At 39.2% G+C, this 20,250-nt stretch overlaps 1 protein-coding gene across 1 annotated transcript; it reads left to right on the top strand.

The window, feature by feature from the left end:
* Nucleotides 1–24: 24 nt before the first annotated feature.
* On the top strand, nt 25–19,467 carry vapb (VAMP (vesicle-associated membrane protein)-associated protein B and C). Its single transcript, XM_023286360.3, has 6 exons — nt 25–275; nt 7,510–7,662; nt 14,647–14,750; nt 16,442–16,522; nt 17,529–17,708; nt 19,161–19,467. Exons 1-6 carry the CDS (start codon nt 218–220, stop codon nt 19,314–19,316), a joined length of 732 nt encoding a protein of 243 aa, XP_023142128.1. The 5' UTR covers nt 25–217; the 3' UTR covers nt 19,317–19,467.
* The last annotated feature ends 783 nt before the right edge of the window (nt 19,468–20,250 follow it).

Here is a 20,250-nt window from a genome sequence, read left to right as displayed (position 1 = left end):
CAGTGACGTCACCAGGCTGCCTCTCACTCCCTTCCTGCTGCATCACAACAGCCGTTAGTAGCTCCAGTAGCACTGGTGACCGGGGGGACGGGATATCCACCGCTAATTCATTGATAAAATACCGCCACTGACGTTGCAGCACTCAACAACATCCTAACACGGGGGTAACCGACAGGAACTGGTTGCAGTGTGATCACCCCGCTCCAGCTGTTGGGATATGGCCAGGCCGGAACAGGTTCTGCTCTTGGAGCCTCAACACGAACTGAAATTCCGAGGTAAGAGGGGAGGGCCCGACTGTGGACGGGAGGGGGGAGCTGCCTGTGCCAGCAGTGTGTGCTGGGTGGGGAGGGGGGCAGACCAGTGTTAAGGTAGCCAAACTGGAGAGAGGGTGCGGTACATATTTTGACAACATTGCCTTCGTATGAACAAACGAAGGCTGCTCTGAAAGGACGGCAGGTCAACTGACATCTCGGCAGCTAGCTAGCTGGCTAGTTAGCTAGCTGGATTAGCTTCCGACGGCTAAGCTAGCCAGGCCCTGTCACACATTTTTTGTCTGCGGCAGCTGCCACTAAAGCACTTCATACCTGTAACACATGCAGTACATATCCCCGTGGACACAGCAATCATAATAAATATGTGACAGCGTAACTACCTTCCTGAATTGATAGCCTTTCATTGCACATAAGCTGCAACATCCTTAGCAGGTCTAGCTAGCTAACATTAGCTCGCCCTCTGATTGGCTGACTCGCTCTGCTGGCCAGCCAGCTGTCATTTAATAACTTGACAGCTCACAGGACGGTATAACTGGAGAACCTCTGCTACCCAGTTCGTTTTAGCTGCAAGTCATTAACATGCCCGCCATTATTATCGTTTGGGCTTTACAGTCGGTAATTGACATCTTAGTGAAGCTCAGTATTTGGCTGCAAGATGTCACGTTGTTTTAGGCCCCCATAATGTTACATAAACTTAAAGGGTATTGTTATATCTGTTGTGTACAGATTACAGTGCTCCTACCACAGTTTCAAATATCGCACCTTGCACTTGGGACTAAGAAGTTAACCGATCATAGACTGTTTTCAGAAGTATAGAGGGTTCGTAAGTTGCCTCAAATCAGGAGCAATGTCTGTAGAACTGTAAGTCTCCCAAATAAACTGTGACCAGTGTTGTTCTGTTTGTGAAGCTTAAAGAACCCCAAAATTAAACAGCAGCAACAAAAATGATGCTTTTGTTTGTCACATGAGCCACTGAATTTTAGTGCAGTTGGATGAGCATCAGCCATTAGGTTTAGACCTCAGCAGCTCTCAACAAACTGATTTGATTGATCACACTACAGATACGATGGCAAGTACTTTATATTTTAAACTACTTAAAATAAAAGCTGTGCATTTAATGTTCAAATGTGCAGCTGTGGCATTTCCTGTGTTATTTTATTATGATTACACTGTAGTAGCACGTTCTCAGTCTATTCAGATTCAAACTATTGTTTAGCGACTAGTTTGTTGGAGATAGTAATATAGGCTCCACTGCACAGTTCTAAATGGTATGAGCAATAATATACAATGAGGTGTTTCGATATTTGGAAATAACTGGCAAAGCAGACCTGAATCTGGCCCAATACTGTCTCCTCAGCTGTAAATTTCTCTTTTCCACTCTTATCTGGCACCTCAGAGTGTGTTATCACTCTTGCACAGTGGCCACTTTACAAAAGGCAAAAAGAGAAATTGTGCTGAAATAACTTTTTTTAAAGCTTGTCTGTCACTTTTAACCATTGGTAAGGTCCGAATAACCATTGAGAGTTAAAATAAGGTAAGACCACCAATGTTATTCTACTGAAAAAATGCTTTGTATTTTTATATTAAGAAGACACTAAATCATTTTGCCCGGACAAAGAGATGGAAACTGTAGTTTTTAGTAAATACTGCATTGTTGGTTCTGTTTTCAGCCAGAGGTTAATATGCTTTTGGTTTAGTTGTGACTATTTATAGCACTATGATTGTGTATATGCGATTGACTCAAAATACGCAATGTTCATTGAAATCAAGCTACGGGTTTGCCAAGAGGACTAATCTGCATCACGCTTTGACTACATGGGCATTGTTAGTTTTCGCCTTTTATGGGATTTGTCAGTTAAATTTTTTTTTTAATATATATATATATGTTGCCAGCTTCATCTTTTTAACTGGCAGCTCACCATCAAGTAGAGGCACTGTTGCTATGGTTACTTGCACTTGGCACTGGTGACTGGGTGCATGTTTGAGATGTTCTATGACATGATTTTGATGGACCTGTACCTGCCAGCCAGAAATTACTATATTAAATATACAGCGATGTGCAAATGTTAAGGGCAGATAAAAGTTTAGATTTATCATTGAACTTCACACAAAGTTTAATAAACAGAAAAATATGTCAGCCACCCTTTCCTTTTGAAACAGCACTATTTCTCCTACATACATTTATGATGGGTTTTCAAGGTGTTTGGCAGTTAGATTTAACCATCCTGGATAGCTTCCCACAGTTATCCTGTGAATTTAGGCTGTCATAGTTGATTCTATCTCTTTACATAATCCCAGGCTGACTCCATGATGTTGAGATCAAGGCTGTGAGGGGGCCATACCATCTGTTGCAGGACTCCTTGTTCTTGTTTCTGGAGATAGTTCTTTATGACTGGATGGATAAGACTCTAAAGTTAAAGTCCAAAAACCTGTCCACAGCACTGTATATAAATCGTTTAAGCAGATGTGTTGTTGCTTTGTTGTTAATCAGACAGATGGAACTGTGTGTCTTTGTATTCTAGACAATACCACAAATCACATGCCTATACTCAGACCCCAAGTAATATGTAGGCATGCAATGTGAAACCTCAGGAAATAGATAGTAGGTCTGTTAGTAGAAACTTGGATTGGCCTCACACCATCTGTGGACCCAATACTCTTAAATGTAAGGCACTGGACTTTTTCATTCTTATTCATTTTCGTCTTTATTAAGGGTTATATTAATAAATCTTTACCTAAAACTCCCCACTCTTTATCTGTTATTAATAAAATCCAACATTGTAAGACAACAGTTTCAAATGTCAGCTTTTCATAATAGTTTTTTAGAGCTACTGTGGTTTTTGTGAGTTGGACACTGTCCCAAGAAACTTTCAGGAAGTAGCAGATCAGGTGTACAGTAGTCGGTGGTGTGAGTCCTTTTCATTAAAGGCCTTTAGATGTCAAGCCAAGCTTGTGAGGGTCTGAATTTCCTCTCTGTCTTTGCTCAGCGGGGAAGGGAAGTGTCAGTTGCTCTAGATGTTTTCTGAGCTGATACTTTATCTTGAATCTGGTGTATGTGCTAATTCTTAAATAGCTCCGTGTTTTCATGCAGAGTGAGTGTGCTTCTCTCAACCGCTCACTTTATCCTCACTGTAATAGCTACAGTAGTCAGCTAATTTGTTGTTTTATTGGAAAGCTGTTCATGATAAGAAAAATTACTCTGGCTTATCTGTGGGATTTGTAATTGTAGAATGAGATCACAAGTTTAACGTTTTTTTGGATGACTGGAAGTTGTTGAGCAAATAGTAGTTTCACAGTCAACAGTTTTAGAAAGTCACGAATTGTGCTTTTCTTAAAAATGTTTTTACCACAAGTTATAAACATTACCAGACCATCAAAACACCAATCAGCCATTGTAGACTATCTGCTGATATATTGGCAGGTCACTAACTATGATGTTTATGATTCAAACACATTTCATGACAGCAAAGTGACAGAAAACATTGACTGCAAATAAATTTGGACCTGCTTTACAGACAGGATAATTTATTTATGATATTAGTTTTTCATGGTTTTTAATGATACTGTAAAGTTATACACAAAGCTTTGTTTCCTTAAGTCTGACCTTAAAGTGTGTGGTATTGGCAAAGTATCCGCTAAGTTTGGGAAGTCGTATATTCATTCGTCATCGCCCTTCACTTGACTATGAATTAGCTCTGTTCTCACTAGAGGTACTGGAAAAACACATGAGTGACTAACGTTTGCCAGTTAGCTATCGTAGTACAGTTTCTTTCTGGTCAATAAAGCAATTGTTGCCAGAAATAACAGGAAAAAAGTAATGATATGTAACACAGTTGTTTTGTCAGGGGACGTTTAAGTTATACAGAGAATGATATTTGTTGCAATGGGGGTGCACAACCTACATTATGTGTCATGTGCTTTAAACATCAAAAAGGACTCATTAGACCCTGGGCTTTTTCCAGGGTCAGTGCATTAGCCAGATTACATTTATGCATGTCATGCAAGAGCTCTAATTTTCAACAGATTTTACTTTTCTGTTAATATCATTACCAGCAAAGTGAAAAGAAAACCTGATGTGAAAATTCATTCACGTCATTTGTCATTTTAGGAGGAATCAAAGCGCTAGGTGCTATATGCTCTTATGGTGAGTATGGAATGCGAGGGCAGTAAATGTACTTAATGAGTGCCTGGTGCCTCTGGATTTAAGAATTGCTGACAAATCTAATGTATGCAGTGATTCAAACAAGTCAGGTGTTGTGCTAATGGATATCCATCACCCAGACTAGAGAAGATTACTGAGCCAATCAGCTCTTACCAGATTGTTCTGGGATTAAGATGCTCTGTACTTTAGCCAAAGAAGCAGCTTCAAAATGTCCTCTAAATTTCAAATTGAATGGATGAACTTGAATATTAAATCTGCATATTTCTCTTGCAGACATGATAAACATGCCCTCCTTCAAGCAAAAGCTATCACTGTCACAGTGTCAGTCACTGCTTATTGGTTAGGACAAAGTAACACCTCCCCCTTAGTAGAAAATGGCTTACAGGGTTTGAGTGTGAGACTTAATATGACTGAAATGTAAACGTAGTTCAGTCTTACAATAAGGCTTATTTGAATCCACCAAGGGCTGCACAGTGGTGTAGTGGTTAGCGCTTTTGTCTTGCAGCGAGAAGATCCCTGGTTCGCATCCTGGCCTTCCTGGGATCTTTCTGCATGGAGTTTGCATGTTCTCCCTGTGCATGTCTGGGTTTTTTCCAGGTACTCTGGCTTCCTCCCACAGTCCAATAATATGCTGAGGTTAATTGAGTATTCTAAATTGTCCATAGGTGTGAATGTGAGTGTGATTGTTTGTCTGTATATGTAGCTCTGCGATGGACTGGCGACCTGTCCAGGGTGTCCCCTGCCTTCGCCCCAAGTCACCTGGGATAAGTTCCAGCCCCCCATGACCCTAATGAGGATTAAGCGGTGCATAGATAATGGATGGATAAATCCACCAGTTTGCAGTGACCCCCAATATAACAGGACTGATTGAGTTTCATCTGAACGACTATTACCCTAATAGTCAGCTGTTACTGCTTCTTTAGCCTTTTTTCATATTTACCAAAGGTTATGCTTGAATTGGTGTGTTTCGTAGAAGTGACCATGATAAAGCCTTGCTTGTTCCCATGGGTAAAAGGAGTCTTCGTGGTTAGGGGGCTTCACTAATGTTTACAAGTTTGATAGCCAGCTAACATATTTGCAAGTAGTTTTGTCAGAATGTGAGCTATGAAGGAATTCAGGAAATTGTAGTCAGGCTTGCAAACCCTCTTAAAGTTCTTGAGGGATTTGTGAGGGAGTTCTGTCACAGTATTTAAGTATGGGGCTCCATACTGTATATTGCCTAATATGTAGTTACAAATTGATGTAGTTGTCTAAGTTAAAAAAAAATCCTGCACTGTAGAATACAGTAGTAAGGCTAAATGGAGTGATTCCTTATAGCTATCTGAGCCTGCTGGTTATTCTCCCACCTTCCCCTCCTCCATGCCCTCATTTCTCTTTACTCCCTTAACCTCAGACATTATTTAACCCTTTGATGCACAACATGGGTCAAAAGTGACCCAAATCTAATGGAAAATGGGTATCTCCTGGCCCACACTGCGCATCAAAGGGTTAAGATCTCCTACATAGTTCATAGCCAATAAAAATTACTGGAAACTTTACAAAGAATTTGAGACTGAAAAAATGTATCAGAACATAGAGTGTCGAAAGGACAAGCAGGAGTTCATTTTGGAAATTAGCTGAAGATTAGCGACTGAATTTACTCTATAAAAACACTGTCAGTCTATTACTCCAATCTGGATAAATACTTCACTTAACCTTAGCTCACCTTTTAGATTTGCCATGGTGCTATTTTATTGTGGCTTTTTTTGTAATGGTTTTCTGCATTATTGACAAATCTGTCAAGCTTAATGCAGCCGGCTTTATCTGAGCCTCAGTGAGCTGTGGCCTGCATCTGCAATGATAGCTGTAATTAGTTGAAACCAAACAGCATTAGCTCCTCTGCATTTGGTGGTGCATTATTAGAAGCCTGTGATTTATAGATTTGCACACGCAGTTTACTCTCTAAAAATTCCTTCTTTAAAATTGGTATTGTAATTAATTTTCTTAATCAAAATAATGGTGTGGACATCAGTTGTCAACATCAGTCTAGCGAGTACTGTTGAAGGAAAACCTTGTTGTGTTAGAGTCCTATTAGGGCTTATTATTTGATATAAAAACAGATTTGGGTTATTTATCTTGAGGACAGTTTCCAGTCAAACTTATTAATTGCATTAGTTGGCAGTAAAACTATGTTAATTCAAATGTCAGGTCAAATAAATAAGATTGTATTTATTATAGTTGAAGTCACATCCAGTTTGAACGACCACGTATAATTGTGTTTGCATACATGTTACACATTTTAATTGGCCTTACTCTGAAGTTAGTAAGCAAGTTTACTGTGATTTTTCTTGGTTTTAAAAAGGTCTGATTAGCTTGTTTATGCTTTGTATTTACACTATCACAGTTAGGTTTAGTGCAATCAAAAAATGTGTGTTTCAATAGTACTAGCACTGTGTATTGCATCCTCTCAATCAAATGAATCTAGCTCTTCTTTCTTCTGTGATGTGAAACATATTTTCATTTTAATTTTGCATAACAAGCTGTGTCTGTCCTAGGTTATTTTTTCACAAACTGCTGCTGCCTCTGAAGCAGCTATGATGGATTTACATTTTGATGTTTCTTGATCAGTAGACTCATTAGCTTTGATGAATAAGTCAATTTCTCACTGTGTAGCTCATACACATTACAAGCTTGTTTGAGTTTGCCAGTGCCAGTTTTATCCTCCATCAGTCTCGGTTCATGTATCAATTTTTCCAACCATTTGGCATTCAGACAGCCTAACTGAAGAATGGTATTTAGAAATTTATGTTTGTGGTGTGTGAGATCATAACTCATTGCAGTGTCTTTGGCTAACGTCGAAATTAAAATGTATCTTTTCCCAGTTTTAGTTGGTGTAACTGATTAAATGTGACTCATGTAGTTTTAAGTTTAGCCGATTGGTATTTTTTTTGCCTCGACAGCCTTTTATTTTCCTTTACTTTAGCATATATTTAAATTAAGGTTGCTTCCTCTAGACGGAATTGTAGTATCAAATAAAGGTTTTAGGCAGTGAAAACCAGAGTTATTCGTTGTCCACTGTGTTTGACGTCTTCTCAGGTCCATTCTCAGACGTGGTCACCACAAATCTCAAGCTCTCCAACCCTACAGACAGGAATGTGTGTTTTAAGGTGAAGACGACAGCGCCGCGCCGGTACTGTGTGCGGCCAAACAGTGGAATCATTGATGCAGGCACCTCAATCAACGTCTCAGGTAAGGATTAAAGAAGTGGAACTGAGTTAAAGCCTTTAAATATGCCTGCAAGTTACTCTATTTGCTCGCTTATTTACTTACCGGCTATTTTAACATGTTGCTGCTGCTGTTGCTTAACCAAATAGTTTAATTATAGTAAATTAGAGAAAATTAATTTGAGATTTTAAATCACTTAACTGACATCTTTTATTGCATTAGATACCAATATTTGATGGTTGCAGCTTCTCCAGTACAGTTTTTTTTTGTATAATTCCAGTTTTATAATGTTAAAAAGAGCAACTTGAAGGTTTGTTTTTTGTTGTGATGTTATAGAATATATAGACAATAAAAAAATTAATCATTAGTAGTTAGTAATTTTTTATTTGTATCTTGATTTAAAAAAAAAAAAATTTAAAAGTACATGCGGTTATGACTCAATGCATGTTAGGAAGGCACATTATCCCAATGTTATCCCTATTAAGGAGTTGCTTCTTTTTCCATGAACACACAACTCTTCTCCCATTACAAAATATAGCCACGTCCCCATGGCAAAGGCAGTACTGGTAGGCCTCATTCCCAGTTGAGCAGTTTAAGGGAGACAGGTACAGGCTAATGTTTCCACACTATGCCACCTCTGCCATTTACAGCCTCAGAATCATTTTACAACCTCCCCTATCTGGTGTCAGCATCTGCAAACTGTGTCACTGATGCCTGCAGTCAGCAGTGGGCGACAAACCAACTGTGTCCACTCTGTCAGTTGCCATCGTGTTTCACCCTTATGTGGCTGTGAGGAGTCACAGATTTGAGTCCTAAAGTGGGACTTCTTTTCTGAGAATGTTGTCATAATGGCAAATGTATAGGCACATTCTGTATCCACTTTCTCTTCTACCTGTCTTCAGGGAGTACTCAATCTTTCATAGTAATATCAAAGCAGTGTTCCTAAAAGACAATAGTAAGGTGTGGGTTGCTGCTGTAAATATACCTTGTTAAATTAAACAAGTGATCTCACCTATGCATGTAAGTTGTTAAGAAATGGTGTCATTAGTATGTGGGTATGAAGAGTACTAGCCGGTATTTCCATAAATCTCCTGTAACCTTTACATCTTCATCATTCGGTGCACTCAAAACCCCAGTAGCACAGTGCTGGTATGCATAGTTTCTAGTCCATGTAACCCCTTGATGCCTGAATTTATTTACAATTAAATAAAAAACTTTTTTTTGTTTGTGTTTTTGCTTTCCAGCTGATGCTAAAATAAGTGGAGATTGTTATTTCATATTACACATAGAACATAGATACGTAGATATATAATAATAGTAACAGATATATAATAATATAGGTCCCACTCCAACCGGTCCTACGAGAAACCAGTGCTTGCAAAAGGTTCCGAGGTACGTATTGAATATGCACAAATTAGCATTGGGGGAATGGATACGCTATCTCGGCTGCAGTCTGAATGAAAGTGGTATGTTGCGAATTCGTGACAGTGGGCGTCAAGGGGTTAAATTTGGCACGTGAAACCCCACTTCCTGATTATGGCATCTTAAATCAGCAAATAATTATTGTAAATATATATTGTAAATAATTCAGACTAATAAAGACATAATCGACGTGACTTGCTATGGCCGGATCCTAATGTAATGTAAATGTACATTTCGGTTGCACTTAAAAGACTGTCAGAAGATTAAATTAAAGTTAGCGACATCAACTCTACTAACTATTCCTGTTTGATTATCAACTGGTAGATTCATTGTTATAGACCCAGACCGCTTGAAAGAGATCTGATGTATCAATATGACTGAAAGCACCATTGAGGCTGTGCAGGGTCTTGAAGTACTGCAGTACAACTCTACATATACCCTGTGGTGTTTTTGAACACAAGTAGCACTGTGGAAGACTTTTTTGAGGGAACAAAAACAAGCACGCATAATAATTTTACACTGTTCATCCTTAGATGGTAGTAATGCACTAAGAAAAACATCCATGCAGCAGCAATAGCAGTGGTGAAAAATGTAGCAAGCAAACTAACTCGCCCAACACAGGTTTCAACACCTTCACAAACCAGCTTTGCAAATTTTCTGTTTGTTGGACTTCAAGGATGCACACACTGTGTTTTGTTTATTACTAAATTTAAACTGCAGTTTTGTTTGTTTAAAGAAAGCTCCATAAGGCACATTTAAGTGTTTTTCTTTCTAGTCTTAAAAGCTGCTTCTCTGAGCACACCAGACTATTTTAACAGTGGAAAGATGTATGTGCAGGGCTGCTCAGTGGATTGGTGGTTAGCACTGTTGCCTCACAACTAGAAGATCCCCGTCCTGCCCTGGGCCTGGGATCTTTCTGTGTGGCGATTGTATTTTCTCCCTGTGCATGCGTCTGTTTTCAGCGGGTTCTCTGACTTCCTCCCACAGTCCAAAAAACATGCTGAGGTGTATTGGTGATTCCAAATTGTCCGTAGGTGTGAATTTGAGTGTGCTTTTTTGTCTCTCTGTGTAACCCTGTAATAGACTTGTCCAGGGTGAACCCTGCCTTCACCCTAAATCAGCTGGGATAGACCCCAGCCCCCTGCGACCCTAATGTGGATTAAGTGTTGTATAGATAATAGACGGATGGACAGAAGATGTAAGCGTCTTGGTTGTGATACCAACATTACTAATTGAAAATGTTCTTGTATGAAGACATTCCGAAAGAATGAATAACCTTTCTCAAAATATTATGACAATATCTGTATTAAGGTATTCAGGCAAAAGGTAGTGTTTTGTCTGCATCATCAATCTATAATCTCTGTCTAAGAAGATTGTATAGGATTTGTTAGTTGTTGCAGCTGGGCTTGTCTCATATTTCTAGCCTGTAATTTCTTACAAAGCAGCACAAAAAGCTGCACAGACATCCACTGGTATTGGGATGAGGGAGAAGACTATGCCACTGGATACCCACCTACAAGCCCATGAAGTGTCATTTGCTGGCTTAGCAAAGGATACAGACAGTGCTTTTAAAGCTCAGCTCTGCTGTAACTGTGTATGTTGAATGTAGCCATGACCACAGGAATGGTGCTGAGCTTGATTGGTGTTATGTAGCAGCAACATCCAGTGGGAAAATATGTGGCATGAATGTTTCAAAAATCCTTGTGTCCATAAATATTGAGCATATTGTGGGAATATGTCAGGAGTTTGTCTAACATACTCTGGACATGTTACCATAGCAGAGAAGACAGGGGGCAAAACACCTTTCCACAATAAAACATTACGGTTCGGTTTTATTCTTGCAGCTGTCTCAGTTAGCCTTATTGCTTTGTACTTTCATTTATTCCCTGCATGTCTCTGTAATGAATGCAAAAAACAACAGATTCTCTTACCTTAACTGACGTCTGAGTCCATATTCATGAAAGATTTCTGCTCAAAAGCTAAACATGGCTTTCAGCGTGTGTGGCCATGAGTGATCTTTTTGAATATTCACAAGCTATGTTAGCTCTTTTGCCCACCAGTTAAGTGGTCTTATAACAAAACTCAATTTCTTAGTGGTAGCAAATTCCTTCACGTGTGGTGGATTGAAGTGCTGTCGACTTATATGTTGTTCCTCACCCAGATGAAGGCCTGGTGGCATATGTCAGTACTTTTTTCCTTTTGAATTTTGAATAAGTGAGACACAGGAGAGCACAATCGGGAGCGTGAGAGCTTGCTACCCTGAGAAGTCTGAATATGAATACGTTTTATGAGTTTGCCTTTACAATCCAGGTGAGTTTTCCCTCCAGGCTTGTATCTCCACATCTCTGCTTGACGTTGCTCTCATTCTTACTCCCACGCTACATTGTCTCAGTAGGTTTGCTGAACTTTGACCAGGTTTTTGTGTTGAGTAAAACAAAACAAAGTGGACAGGGAGCACCTGATTACACGTCAGGCTTTTCTGAAGTGGTGTGACAAGGTTGCTGCTATAGATAGGGGTGTAGCAGTGAGCCTTGTGTTATGGCTTAATGTATTATATCATATCTTGTTTCATGTCGCATTGTGTCATACTGGTGTTGAATTCATCTCATCTTTTTCAGTATATATTTAGCAGTGCAGTGCTTTTGTTGTTAAAGTGAGATGTTACAGTGTGTTCTAGCACCAAATTAGTTTCTTTATTTTTGTTATATTGTCATATACAGGTTTTGTTTTCTGCAATATGCTGCGGAGAATTCCCTTGAAGTAGGTGAACAAGAAGCAAGAAAGTGTTAAATTTGATACTTTCACTGAAACTGAGTGACATAATGCTTTTTGAAATGCATGGTTTCTTTATAACATCAAATCATGGCACAGTGGCTTTGGCATTGACATACACCAAGTGTAGATGTTTTTGATAATCGATGTGATTATTTGCTACTTTTCTGTTTTTTAAATATAATTGTAGCTGGAATATATTTGGGTTTTACTGTTATCATTTGACAAAACAAGACATTTGTATACATCGCCTTGGCCTCAAGAAAAGGGCAGTTATGACGATTTCCTGAAATTGTATGGACCAAACAAAAGATGTGTTACTAGCAGATGAATCCTCACATCTTCAGCAGGGCCTGTAGTAATCTTTGTTTTTTTTTTACAGGCGCCACGGGTCGACCTCTGTGAGCACTTCAATGTAAAGTAGTTACTGATAATTCTGTTGTGAGCATCTTTTCTCATGGGACACAATTAATCAGTGACAGGAAAGGGAAGTTTCTTTACCTTCCTCCCTCACCCCTCTAATGGTTTCATTCATCATCAACAAGAAGGCAGGCGATTACCATCCTACTTGACCGTGTTTACTACAATTAGCCTCAGTGAGTTTTATAAATGATGGCCCAGCGTGAACTAAGGATACTAAATCGTGCCATTAGCAGTAAAACCTCTTTGTAAAGGTGTGCTCAGAGGCTGTAGATCAAAGATGATGTTAATCACTTTTTCACCAATGGTGGCTAGTTTTCCTTCTCAGGAAGGCTTTTGCTCACTTTCTTTCAGTGTTGCTCAAACTACTTACATGCCTCTGTTCTTCAGTATTGTCCCGTTGGACTCAAGGTAGATGGCCATGCAAATTGGATCTGACGGAAACAGGACGTTCTCAATCTGTTTGTGCCGTCTGTTTCTGATTTGCAATATTGAACTACCCTGATTGCTGTAATGGTGCACTACATGAGGTTTTCCACTCTAGGGAGAATTGGCATGTACCATATATGAAAACCATCGTGATAGCTTCACTGGCTTTGAAATTAGCACATTTGTTTCCAGTCGAAGTCACAGAGTCATGCAAGCATTGTGGACATAGTTGGTGCTGATTTCAAAATATGTATTTCAGTTACATCCTGATTTAAAACCTGAAGTCACAAGGGGAAATGATCAGCCATCAATAACTTTATTCATCCTTTCTTCACTTCCAAACCCCTGCGCTGACATAAGAAAGTGATCACTGTAAATCATTGCTACAGCTCTAAAATACCTTCTCAGCCACTGGAATAACATCAAATAACACACCACTGACTGAGAGGACTGATGTGGTGATGGATTAAAGTAGAATTCCAACTCCACACCTGCTTTTTGTTAGCGCGATATGTAATGTTAAAGAAAAAAAGACTGAGTTAGAAGCTGTTAAAAAGATTACCCCCTGGGGTATTTGTCCATCCGTCAGTGTTTCGCCGTCATGGTAACACGAACATAGAAATTCATCTAAACCACTTTTTCTGAACAGTGGGGACAACCCCATAGCCTTGAACACATGAAGGCCCAAGATTACAGTCTGACAAATACATGGGTATTTGATACTCGCTCATTTTGCTTCAATCTGAGGAGTGAACACACAAGTAGGGAAAAAGAAAGTGATGGAAACTTGCTACCAACGATGAAACAAGGACCTAATCATAATGTTTATATTTAGAACTCCTTGTTCTTTATTGCCAAGTTTCACCCACTAATCATATTGCGTTCCTACCTGTCTGCCATACTTTCTGCACATGAAACTAACAAGACGCTCTGAGGTATTTTCCAGACTCCCTGAGGAAGGGAAGGGAAGATGAAGTTTGAAAAATTTGGAAATAAAACTGAGGGTGTCATTTCAAAACAAAGAGATCATAATATCCCTGTTCTCCCACTGTTGGTGGGTGCAGGTTTTGCATGTGTCATGTTTTTACTCATTTTGACTGTTAACTAAAGGCAAATATATATTTAGTTACAATGTGTAATTTGTGTGTTATAATCACTACTGTCTTCATGGAAGCTGTATCATACATGACTTGATGACAGTTCTGCATTGTTTGCCTTCTTTTTTTCATTTTCCTAAATTTGCAATCGATAATTAGAGGACAAATATGTAGAGAATCTACTAATCATAGCAATATTTTGAATCTTTTAAGCAGTTGAATTCCTAATTGTCTAATTTAACAATTTGTGCTAAAATTTCAATACCACTGAATTTACAGCTTTGTACTATTTTACTCTGAAAACTATTCATTTTTTCCTCAGAGTTAAAGATGTTCAGGTTTTTTTTCTTCCCCTAATTTAAGTATTTTTTTTATGACCCTCTAGTACAATACTCAAAAGCTGCATTGAGGTTGCTCAGATTGTTCAAGAAGAAGTAGCAGTTATATTTCCTGATCAAATTTTCAGCAGTGGTTAATTTCACAATTAGGTCTTCTAAGATTCAGATTATTACATCCTTTCTTTATTTCCATAAGTGTGTGTCTGAATTTTCAGAAAAACTAAGCAAAGAGAACATTCAGGAAAAAAAATACTTATGGAACAATAGCATTTTTCTTCTTTCCTGTCCCATTAATTTTCTTCGCAGGTTTACCATGTGAGCCCTCAGAGGACCTCAGAACCAGTCACAAGTCATTTTAACAATCCTACAGAGCCTTGTAGCTTAGCTGCACTTTTATGGCCCTCTAAAAATTATTAAGACCAAAGAAAAAAATATAGCTTCGGTGAAAATATTCTGAAATCATTACCTTTAGTGAGCAGGGTAAATGTTTTCCTTCCTGCGTTGACAATGACTGTCATATTGTATTTCAGTTATGCTGCAGCCTTTTGACTACGACCCCAATGAGAAGAGCAAACACAAGTTCATGGTCCAGTCCATGCTAGCACCTCCTGACATGACTGACATGGAGGGAGTGGTGAGTCTATATCATCTTTCATCACTGTCAGTGTATGTTTACCTGTGTGCAGATGCTTAAAAGCAAAAACGCTTTGAACACACATGTATCACAGTCAATCATAGATTGTGATGAATTCCTTTTTTACCAGGACAGGAAATACATGCAATGAATAAGGAAAGAGGCAGCCAATCTGCTTCTCCAGTCTGGGTGTGAGCCTGTGTCGCAGTACTGACACACGGCAATAAAAAACACATTGTGCACAGTTTAGTAATAACAGTCTGTGTGGTCTGAGAGTCATCTTTGCGATCGCTGGCCAACATATGTTCAGTAAATCATTATTAATGTGTCTTAAAACATCTTGAGATTGTGGTGTGATACTGTGGTAATGTATCAAAATAGTTAACCTGAGTGACGCTGTACTGAGGCTGAGCCTGAACTCCAGTGGGTTATTGTGTATCACCCGTGACGGTAACAGAGGTTAGACTTCAAAGCAGATTCTTGAGATGGGGCTGTAAGAGGAGCACAACAGAGGGAGACTAAAGTCTTCACACTGGTAAGTTTTGGTCCATTGTTGTTTCACATGCGATGTGGAGCCAAAGAACAATGGACAGAGTAGATCTCTCTGACAATAGTCTAATTGTTGATGAAAAGAATAAAAGTGCAAGTTGACTAAGGGAACAGTTGGTAATTAATACCATAACCTGATGGACTACTGCAAAAACTAGTACAGGAGAAAGCAGTAGTCACAGACAAGTGGCATACCAGGCAAGCCCAGGTATTTCTACCTCTTAAGTGTCTAATTCCAAGAACAGTTTATGTCCATGTGGTATGAGATTTAAACTGGTAAACTGTGGATTACAAGCCAGTTTAGGGAATTTCCATTAGCCTTTGCCACCCATTTTGAAGCTTGGCAAATGTACTGTGTTTAAAGCACACAGAGAGTCTTTTGATTTAAAAGCAAAACATGCATATATAATCTTATCTAAAATGTACCTTTCAGTATTTCAAAATTCCATTGCAAGCCTGCTTTAACAAGGACATAGTGACATGGACATAAAGTGAATCACCCTTGTGATTCATGCATTATTATTTAGCCAAATTGATGCTTTTTGTAAACTATGAAAACAGGTACTAGAATTGGTAAATCACTGGCAGAGTATGTACAAATGAGAAGGTTAAATAGAAATGTCTTCGTGTGGTGCTTTAAAAGATAAAAAGCACGTTGGTAATAAATTAATAAAAAAGACAATGCTGCTTTTACCAAAGGAATGTAGTTCATGAACCCAATATTATTTATTTAATCTTTCTTAAAAATCTATCCATTATACCTTGTAAACAAAAGAGGAATTTAGACAGATACTGTTTATCAAAATTGGGTAAGTTTAGTTATTTAGCTCTTCCTCATTACCATGATTAATGTTTATGTAGAAACAGAAAATGAATAAAGCAGGAAGGAATAAAAATACTTCAATCTCACTAATTAAAAACAAAACACAAAACATGGGTTTCTTTTTTCTTTTACTGTAACTTAAATGTAGCCAGAAACTAAGTACATTCTTCCAGTCCATCTGTTGTTCTTACTCTGTTCTACTTCAAACCATTTATTCTTACTTTCTTTGCCTTTATTTATTAACACATTTGTTGTACAAGATGTTGCGATGAAAGTAATCATGTGTTGATGCATTTTGTCCTTTTTCTTGTCTCTCCAGTGGAAGGAGGCTAAGCCAGAAGAGCTGATGGACTCCAAGCTGAGGTGTGTTTTTGAGATGCCAGTGGAGAACGAAAAAGCGGTAAGCATATGTACTTCTCTATTTTATACGAGAATTATACATCTCATGGCATCTTTCCATTATTTTCTAAATCACACTAGTTGACCTGAGGAGAGTACTAGAATGTACTACAATGCTGCTGGTTTTTGCCAAACGTAACAGAAGAATACATCTGATTGCTTCTTTCTCTACAGTGTAACGTTTGTTTACCCGTATTTACCTTATCATTTGTCCCATTGAAGTGCTGCATTATTTATGGTGCGCTGGTGTTTATTGTTGTTTTTACAGCTCCCCACCTCTGCAATGCTCTGCTGTATGTGCCTTCTTCATTTTGTCTCTTTTTCACAGGTCCCATCTCAGTCGTCATCTCTTCCTTTCTTTTTTGCACTCTCATATTGTCTCAGCTTCTTTCTCTTTTCATCATGTCTATTATAGTTTTTCATTTTGGCATTCCCTCTTTGTCAGCTTCTCCATCATGTCCCACTTTCCACCACCTCCACATCTCTCTTACTGCCTCAGCAACACTGCTTGAGATCAGTGGGCCTTCAGAAAGTCACTTTGTTCCGTCTCGTAGTCTGCAGAATATCGTTGTTGTTATTTCTTTTAGAGCTCTGATTCCTTTCAGCTGTACAGACATTATTTCATCACAATATGAGCTGAGTCTAGTGGCTTCATGAGGAGGAGAAACAGAACCATGGTAGTTGCTTTCAATTCATTAAGAGCTCTACGATACACTCACACAGCTTCCAGTTGGCACTGTGCTCCACAGAATCAGTGAGACAGAGATGATGCCAATAGAAACCAGCTCGATCCACTTACAAAAAAGCACTCCTGGGGGAACTCACCCACAAACGCAAAGAGGAGACTGTTTCTCCCATGTGTGATTACAGTATGCAAGACCCAAATATAAGCACAAAGTTGTGCCTGTGTACCAGCCAAGTCATTGGTCAGAATCACAATGGAAACATTTTAGCAGCAACAGTCAACTTACTGCATTATAACGTGTCCCTCTTTAACCTACTTACAGCATGACATGGAGTCCAACAAGATGATCTCGTCCAGCTTGCTGAAGTCAGACTCCTCTGCGCTGCCTGGGAAGTCACTGAGCTCCACCCTCGATGACGGTGTGGTAAAGGAGATCATGGAGGAGTGTAAGCGACTGCAGATGGAGGCTCAGAGGCTACGGGAAGAAAACAAACAGATCAGAGTGAGTAGGGTGAGGAAAGGACCAGAGTCAGCATTGTTTCTGCATTTCATTTTGCTGTATTTCTAAGACATGAAAGGCACAGGTGTTTATGTAGATAATAAAGGGTGCACAGAGTTTCCCCGGGGAAATTAGTCCAGCTCGTAAATACAATCCCTGACGCATCCTCGCTCATCCTTTTATCAAGGCTAAATAATAGTTTAAACAATTGCCTCACTCATGAATTCTGTGGCCTTCACTGTGTGATGATCAAAGCCACAACTTGTCTTCCATAAAGCATTGCATTATGTTTTTATAAAAAACTTAATTTTGGCTGTGGTTCAGGAGCTAGAGTGGGACATCCACTCATCACAGGGTTGAGTGTTAAATCCTGCAACTCCACATGTCAATGTGTCCTTAAGTAATAAGAGCTACAGTGTGTATATGTGAAAATACATAATTAAGTGTCTCTAAAACCAATTAATGACTTAAACAATTCAGCAATTACCATTTACCAACCAGTAAATAATTGTTACAGATTTGCTTCCTGTTAATCATCTAACTGTTTCACCTTTACTGCATGTTGTTCAGTCAAGTTTAAGGTTTGAATCCAAGTATTATTGTAGTGACTGAGTCAAGAAAAAATGTCAAAATTAGCAGGTGACATCATCCAGTCCCATTTCTGCTTCTTGATTAATTTTCTACTTATGTTCACAATCAAATAAGCTAATTAAGTAGAAGTGTTGAGTCATACAAAGTGGTGTCCTCCACCCTTTCCTGGCTTTCTTTTTCTTTTTTAAGACAGCAACTCAGAATTGAGGTTTGCATTAAGTACAGATACTAATATCTATAATCAGTGGCAGACCTCAGGATTCAAAGCTTGTACGGCAATTTTCCGAATCAATGATTATGCCATCAATCAGAACAATTAATAAAAGAAGGTTTAAAAATGGGTTTTGTAAAGGTTGGGTTCGTGATTAGTCTCACACACACACACACACATGCATACACGCCACAGATGGCCAAGAAAGAGTCGTCCTCTCCTCAAACACCACCTCCTCCCCTTTAAGTTCTTGCCAGAGGCAGAACGACTGTTGGCTGCTCCTGCGGCTGAGATTAAACTAACAGAGAGCCCCCCCACCCGCTGCTGGGAAATGAAGTGTGTTAAAGCCTGGCGCCTTCTGCGTTCTTCTGGGGATTGGGTCAGATGAAGATTTAAGCAGATCCTATTTCTTTGAGCTAATAAATAAATACTGTCTTATCTTATTGACTGATTGACAAACTGACTGTCTTTTAACCCCTTGTTGTCTTCGTGTCTTGTTTGTCTCATTTCTACATTCCTTTTCTTCATTTCATTCTCCCACCGCTCCTTTCCCTCACCTTCTTCTTCCCACACACTTCCTTTCATCATTTCTCATTTATTTCATTCACTCTCTTTACTCTTGCTTTTTTTTCTTCCCCTCGTTCTCGTGTCAGGAGGATGATGGTCTGCGGATGAGGAAGAGCAACGTCATGTCATCTCAGCACGCCTCGGTCGGCATGAAGAAAGAGGAAGGGTTAAGCGCCCGCATGATGGCCCTCATCATGCTCTTCTTTGTGGTGGGCGTCATTGTGGGCAAGCTGGTGTTGTAGAGCGCAGCGCAGTGTGGTCGGCCGCAGCATGCTTTCCGGGGATGAAAACAAACATGGGATCTGGGATTTTTGATCAGAAATGCCATATCTGCTGGGTGGGGGGAGTTTTGATTCAGTCTCATTTATGTAAAAAATTTCAAAAGGTAATGTATGAGGAAAAAAAAGAAAAAATCGACTCATCATCTTATGAACAAACCTACTGTTACAGGTCTTGCCTCTACGTAATCATCACATAATCATTCTGGCCCTCTTCCCAAAGTTTCATGTATACAGATGATTTGTTCTGTGGGTGGGGGTGATGGAAACATGATTAACGCTAGTGATTCAGACCAATGAATTTTCTAACACCGGCGAGGTAGTGTTGGCACGACTGAGTCAGTTTGCAATTGTGCGAATGTCATTTCAGTGTATTGGTGTTTCTTTTTCTAAAACTACAGAGGCCAGAGCCAGTGTATATGAATAAGTAATCGCCCCACTGTACAGTATATCCAGGTGTTCCAGCGAATCCCCTTTAAAGCAGGGATTTACCAGAGAGATGATCCACACAGTCGGGGTTACACACAGGGCTATCGCACTGTCTCCTTCAATCAGAGGCTTTGTAAAATTGGCTTGCAGAACAACCTTGATCAGTGTACGAAACGCTGTACCATAGGTGTTTTCTTTCTTTGCGCCCTCTTTATTTTCACTCCACTTTATTCCCGTCACCTGTCACTCACTGCTCACCGCATCCCTGGTTGACAGAGGGGGATGTTTGATTGCATGCGTTCACACAGAGTGTTGCATCTGGACTGTTGAATCTAATTTAATTGCTTTTATAATGGTGATAATAATATGTCATTTGGCTGTAGGTTTGCACAACTACATTTTGATTTTTTTTTTCTCTTTTGTGTTTTGTTGCATTTTTATGATTTGATTTCAAGTATTTTTTTTGTCG

This window comes from Amphiprion ocellaris, chromosome 5, assembly GCF_022539595.1.
Source record: "Amphiprion ocellaris isolate individual 3 ecotype Okinawa chromosome 5, ASM2253959v1, whole genome shotgun sequence".
Classification (NCBI taxonomy): Eukaryota; Metazoa; Chordata; class Actinopteri; family Pomacentridae; genus Amphiprion; species Amphiprion ocellaris.
Note: the sequence above shows the minus strand (reverse complement) of the source record. Positions and strands in the feature narration are given on the sequence as shown.

What these genes read in the sequence shown, in the direction of transcription:
- vapb (XM_023286360.3), top strand. Translation starts at nt 218, where the DNA reads ATGGCCAGGCCGGAACAGGTTCTGCTCTTGGAGCCTCAACACGAACTG. An exon ending in TGACTGACATGGAGGGAGTG is followed by an intron (nt 14,751 to 16,441) that starts GTGAGTCTATAT and finishes TTGTCTCTCCAG; the next exon opens with TGGAAGGAGGCTAAGCCAGA. An exon ending in AAGAAAACAAACAGATCAGA is followed by an intron (nt 17,709 to 19,160) that starts GTGAGTAGGGTG and finishes TTCTCGTGTCAG; the next exon opens with GAGGATGATGGTCTGCGGAT.